Raw genomic sequence first — 5,816 nt, forward strand, 5'->3', positions numbered from 1 at the left:
TTGCCACAGCCAGAGGAGTAACGTACCCTTCATTCTGTGTGTTAAATTTCATTTGACCCCTTCCTTTTTTTTATTTTTAATTATTTATAAGGATAACTAGATCCGATTAATATGACCAGCACAAGAAGCAACAACGACGAGCAATATTAGCATCGCACAGCAGCAATGACGGCAAGTAGTGAGCAGCAGCAACGGCGGTAGGCAACGAGTAGCAGCAACGGTGACAGCAGCAGTAGCGAAGCAAGTAGTAACAGCGATGTCTTGGATGTGTGTTTTTCTTTTTTTTTGGGTAAAGGGTATGTTAGGGATCAACAAAAAGTTTGGGGCAAAGTGGAAATAGTAAAGGTGGCAGGTGGCGGATAATGGTGAGCACGTGACTACTTTGGCAAGTGTTGTTCGCTACTCTTTTGCTTATTTACAAATTTGAAATAATTTGGACTCATGTATTAAAATTTTTTAACTCTTTTGATTATTTTGAATTTAAAAAAAGTAACTATATTGTTAATTATCAAATATATACATCCTTAGGCATTAAGACTTGCTTTTAAATCGAATCAGTCGGCGAAGAGCTAACTTTAAAAAAAGACAAAAGTTGTGCTTCCTGGATTCCTTAGTGGACACACTTCTACGATGACCCATTCAACAAGCATTAAATCGGACGGTGAAGAGCTAAAGTCACAAAAGTATAAAAGTTGTGCTACGTTGCAACGGTAGCTGGATTCCTTATAGAAACACTTTGTTTTCTTTTTGACGTGAAATTTTACATGCGTGACCAGCAAGTTAATGATACGGTAAGAAGAAAAAAATATTATGAAAACCCGAAAATGTTCGTATAAGTATCCGACCAAATTTGCGACTTCGTTTTTCATTTACCAACAATTTCACTTCAATCAAAACCAGCTGATACGTTCTTCCTTAAACGAAGACTAGAAGAAAAATTAAGCTCATATATAATCTGAACGATGGATCCGAGACAAGACAGATTCGAAATCGCGTTCTTCGACGTAGAAACAGCGTTTCCGAACCCACCCGGCCAGCGCATCGCCATATTGGAGTTCGGAGCCATTTTAGTTTGTCCCAAAACGCTCGAGGAGCTCCAACCCTACTCCACTCTGGTCCGGCCCGCCGACCCGTCGCTCATCTCCTCTCTCCCCGAACGCTCTAATGGCATCACCCCAGACGCCGTCGCTTCCGCCCCTCCCTTCGCCGATATCGCCGATACAGTCTTCGACATTCTCCACGGTCCATACAAAGCTCGCATTTTTTCTTTCAATTTCTATAATACTATTTGTTCTTTTTAACTTAGATTTATTTATTTATTGTTGTTTATACAGGGAGGATATGGGCGGGTCATAATATACTGGAGTTTGATTGTGCGAGAATAAGAGAGGCGTTTGCGGAGATCGGGCAGCCGGCGCCGGAGCCCAAGGGTACGATTGACTCGTTGGCATTGCTGACTCAGAGATTTGGAAGGAGAGCTGGTGACATGAAAGTAAATATCAGTTAGCTTTGGACTACTGTGATGTTATATGTTGGAAGTGTCTGTGGTTGCCAAGGATTTAAGGGCGCTTTTGCTATTGTTTTTTATACAGTATTTTTTATTTTGTTTCCTAAAACAAAAATGATTAGTTTTTGATAAAAATAAAACATAGTTTATAAACTAATGTCTGAGAATTTAGAAAATATTTTTGGTGGCTTGTCTGGAAAAAATAGAAATAATGAAAATTTATTTGATATTTAGTCAAATTTTAAGAAAAATATCATCTGTTGATTTTGTAAATTTCCTAAGTTTTTTAAAAAATTAATTTTATATTTAAATGATTTATGATAATTTTAAAATAACACTTGGGTTAAGGGTCAAGTTGGTAATTTTTCTTACATCTCCCCCCCCAACTCATTTATTGATTGTTACATTTATTTATATTAATTATGTTAAATTTATTTTTTAATTAATAAGTAGTGACTAAGCCATAATTTTAAACTTATGCTTCGTTTTTTTTTTTCTGTTACAAATTTACTATATTATAATAAATTATTTATCTAACAAACACATGAGACCTATTAAATTTTAGTTGTAATTAGTGCATTATAGGTATGGGACCTAAAAAGAAAACAAAGAGATAGAGAATTCTGATTTGGCCTTCTCAGTCTTTACAAAGAAAAAGTGAAAAACAAAAACTTTTCGAGTTTTGTACTTTTTGTTTATAGTTCAAAAAACACATCCACCAAATATATTATACACTTTTATGTTGCCATAAAACAAAAACGATACTGAACACACCCTAAGTTTTTTTGTTTTTTTCTTAATGTTTTGCTTGTGTGCTTTAATTTCTGTAATTAAATTATTTATCCATAGCTTTTTTCTATTACAAATTTACTATATTATAATAAATTATTTATCTAACAAACACATGAGATCTACTAAATTTTAGTTGTAATTAGTGCATTATAGGTTTGGGACCCAAAAAGAAAACAAAGAGATAGAGAATGCTGATTTGGCCTTCTCAATCTTTACCAAGAAAAAATGAAAAATAAAAACTTTTTGATTTTCGTATTTTTTGTTTAGAGTTCAAAAAACACATCCACCAAACAAATTGTACACTTTTATGTTGCCATAAAACAAAAAATGAGGTAACCAAAAACGATACCGATCGAACACAGCCTAACTTTTTTGTTTTTTTCTTAATGTTTTGCTTGTGTGCTTTTCTGTAATTTTTATCACAATTTTGAGAAACTTGTGAACATTGAAGGCGGCAACGCGGGTTTTAGGCTGTAAAGAATCTTCCAATTGGGATTTTGTACTGTCACATTTGTTAAGAAAACAAGAGTTGATGAATTTTTAGTGCGCAATTTACAGTTTTGGCATTATGGTTTTATACTTTACATATATGATATTTATTTACCCCTTGATGCTGATATGTTAACATCTGTGCAGTTGGCCTCCCTTGCAACCTATTTTGGCCTTGGACAGCAGACTCATAGGTATTTCTACAGACTTCAAGGAGTTATGTTGGTTGCTCTTGCCTTTTTTTTCCCCTTGAAATAATACTTTTTTTTACAATCTTTCAGGAGCTTAGAAGATGTTCGGATGAATCTTGAAGTTCTCAAGTATTGTGCAACTGTGTTGTTCTTGGTAATTCTCTTGTTCGAAAAGCAGTGAGATCTGGCTTCTTCTTGAATGATAGCAATTGATAGCTTTCAGATGTCATAATATTCCTGCCTATAACATACTTGTAATGTTAAGCTTTGACTCAATTTCCATCCAATAAATATGGCATGATCTCTTGCTAGTTGACCTTATCATAACATGTTTTTTGTAAGGATAGTGCATATTGCATGCAAAAGTACATAGGTAGCTTTTCTGAAGTTTGGTGATAGATGAAGATCCTTCGGAAGTTCAATGTTTAGGCTACAATCCCTCTGAATTTTACTTTGTTTTGTATTTACTCAATCAATTGGTAGAATATAAGGTTGCAATAGTTTTTCAACCATCCCAATTACTTTTTGACCATCATGTAAGATAATTTTCAGTTCTTGTGTATTTTAGGCTTATCTTGTTTTTACCCATAAATGACGACTGATTGACATTTTGGTGGGGCGGCTGATGGACTTGCATGTTTCATAAGATTTCTTGTGTAACAATTAACCAGAAATTGCCATTTTCATAGGAATCAGGCCTCCCAGACATATTCACTGTGAACAGGTGGGAGATGTGTTCCGCGGCATCTGTGTCTGAGGGCTCAAGTGGTTATGCTAGATTTATGGAGCCTGATGAGGTTTCCATCCCCTCCACTTCAGTGCTGGTGTTGTCCCATTGTTTCCCGGGAGTCAAATTCAAAAAATTAAATTATTGTACAATGATGTTATTTTGCAGCTTTATTGTTCCCGTTTGAAAATACGATATGGAATAAGCACGAGGTTTGTTGATCAGGCCGGCCGGCCACGGTTGAGCTTTGTGGTTGATGCATCTCAAAGTCTATGCACAGTTCTTGATGCATGTGAAGTCGTTGCGAAGAAGTTGTTCGAAGATTCTCGTAGCAATTCCGAATGGAATCCTGTTGTGACCAGACAAAGTGGTTTTGATCCGACAGCAAGATTGCGGTTAGTTTTCTCTCGATTTTTAACTACATATTTTTCCTTTCCGGCAAGAAAATGAATAGAATTACAGTCTAAATGAATTAAATTTCTGATATACATCATTTTCCTACAGCAGGAATTTAGGATACCGTGGTATGTTTATTTCGATATCTCTTGCTTTCTGTGGTACCCATTAAGATACGTCTTAGGTGTAAAAAATTACATAACAGTAGGGAAAGCCGACAGCCAGCCCGAGAAGTGTTGAAAAGTCAAAGAAGAGCTTGGCAATTTCAAGGTTGGTAGCACGATTTGGTACACCAACAATTGTAGAGATTTTTCAAGCCGAAAAGAAAGAATGGACAAAGGGGATGAATTTGGAAAATAATAATAATTAAAAAATTATATTTTTAATTATTTTATTCTTTGCATAGTAATTTATTTCTCTTATAAATAGCTAAGGATTTCATTCATTTGAAATCATTCCAAAATTGTTAAGCTTATAAGTTTTTAAGCTTTTGAGAGAAGTGAGAGAAGTGTATCTAAGAAATTTATCTTTCCTGCAGAGTGTGAGAGTACTAGGTATATTTAAGTTTCTGGGAAGTGAGATTCGTTACTCAAATATTGTACTCTATTAATTGTTAAATAAATAATTATTCTTTCTTGCCTCCGTGGATGTAGGTTTAGTTACAGAACCACATAATTCTTGTGTCCTTTATTTTTCTATAATTATTTGGTGCGCTTGATTCCGCATTCCACGCACAACAAGAAGATCGGACGTTCATTTTTCCATGCATATGGATATTGGGTGTGTAGTATATTTCATTTTGCTTTATTAACTATTAGCCTTTAGATTGTTTTCGCGATCCATCTGGTGCTGGGTAAGTACAAAAATGGATCAGTACAAAAGTTTATGGTGGTTTTGAAGATAAAGATGGAGGTCAATATTGAAATCTCTTTTCGACATAACACCCATCAAAGGCAGGCAAATGAAACAATACTGTTTTGTTTAGGTGGAGTTAGAAATGAAGCATCGACATGAATTAAAGAGTCTCCTTGTTTTTACATACATTGATCTATTGACAGTACATCAGATGGATTATGTGTTGCCACCCTTTTTGCAGCATACCTACGGTAGTATTCGGGGATGTTGCTCAATACGCTACAGAAATGTACCGGAAAGAACCATCTGGCGACATTCAGAAGCTCGAGTTCGTTAGATTTGATGCAGCAGAACTCGATTCCTTGTTAAAACCAGGAACCTTTGTGGATGCATTCCTGTCCTTAGATCCATATGACTATGTCTACGAGCAGAGTGCAGGCATCCGATTAGTGGCCAAAAAATTGATCATTCATTCTGAGTAACAGGAGGAAAGGACCTCTCGAGGGATCATCATTTGATGGTTAACAATTAGCCAAGTAGACTGACGTGTACATGGCAAATTTGTTTTCCATGTTCATGTGATATGTAATTTTAATATTATTCTTGTCATTTGAAGTTTAATGTGATATATAGCTCGGTCTAGCTTTTCAATCTTTATGTCTCTCTTCCTCCTCTAAATTAGTGAAACGTGAAAAAAAGGAAAAACAATAAGCAGTGCAATGTTATGTGACAGTACTACTACTATTAACACAGGTACTGTCATCCATTGCATTATTATTATTCGTTCTGTTAAATCAATTATTTTACCGCAACAAAAGCATTAGGTTTCTAAGAAACCATAACTTATTTGAAACCTCAA

The 5,816-nt window shown here is 35.1% G+C and overlaps 1 protein-coding gene across 4 annotated transcripts; it reads left to right on the forward strand.

Annotated features, from left to right (window-relative positions):
- The first annotated feature begins 740 nt into the window (after nt 1-740).
- LOC18050060 (protein NEN1) lies at nt 741-5,612 on the forward strand. Of its 4 annotated transcripts, none has more exons than XM_006440580.2 (7): nt 741-1,242; nt 1,335-1,492; nt 2,936-2,982; nt 3,070-3,133; nt 3,669-3,776; nt 3,875-4,101; nt 5,199-5,612. In XM_006440580.2, the coding sequence occupies exons 1-7, from the start codon at nt 963-965 to the stop codon at nt 5,437-5,439; spliced, it is 1,125 nt and encodes a 374-aa protein (XP_006440643.1). In that variant the 5' UTR covers nt 741-962; the 3' UTR covers nt 5,440-5,612. The 4 variants fall into 4 exon arrangements, with proteins under 4 accessions (XP_006440643.1, XP_024044949.1, XP_006440640.1 ...); XM_024189181.1 differs by lacking the exon at nt 5,199-5,612 and adding an exon at nt 4,211-4,442; XM_006440577.2 differs by lacking the exon at nt 5,199-5,612 and adding an exon at nt 4,214-4,442.
- Nucleotides 5,613-5,816: the final 204 nt, after the last annotated feature.

The sequence above is a fragment of the Citrus clementina genome, unplaced genomic scaffold, assembly GCF_000493195.1.
Source record: "Citrus clementina cultivar Clemenules unplaced genomic scaffold, Citrus_clementina_v1.0 scaffold_3, whole genome shotgun sequence".
Classification (NCBI taxonomy): domain Eukaryota; kingdom Viridiplantae; phylum Streptophyta; class Magnoliopsida; order Sapindales; family Rutaceae; genus Citrus; species Citrus x clementina.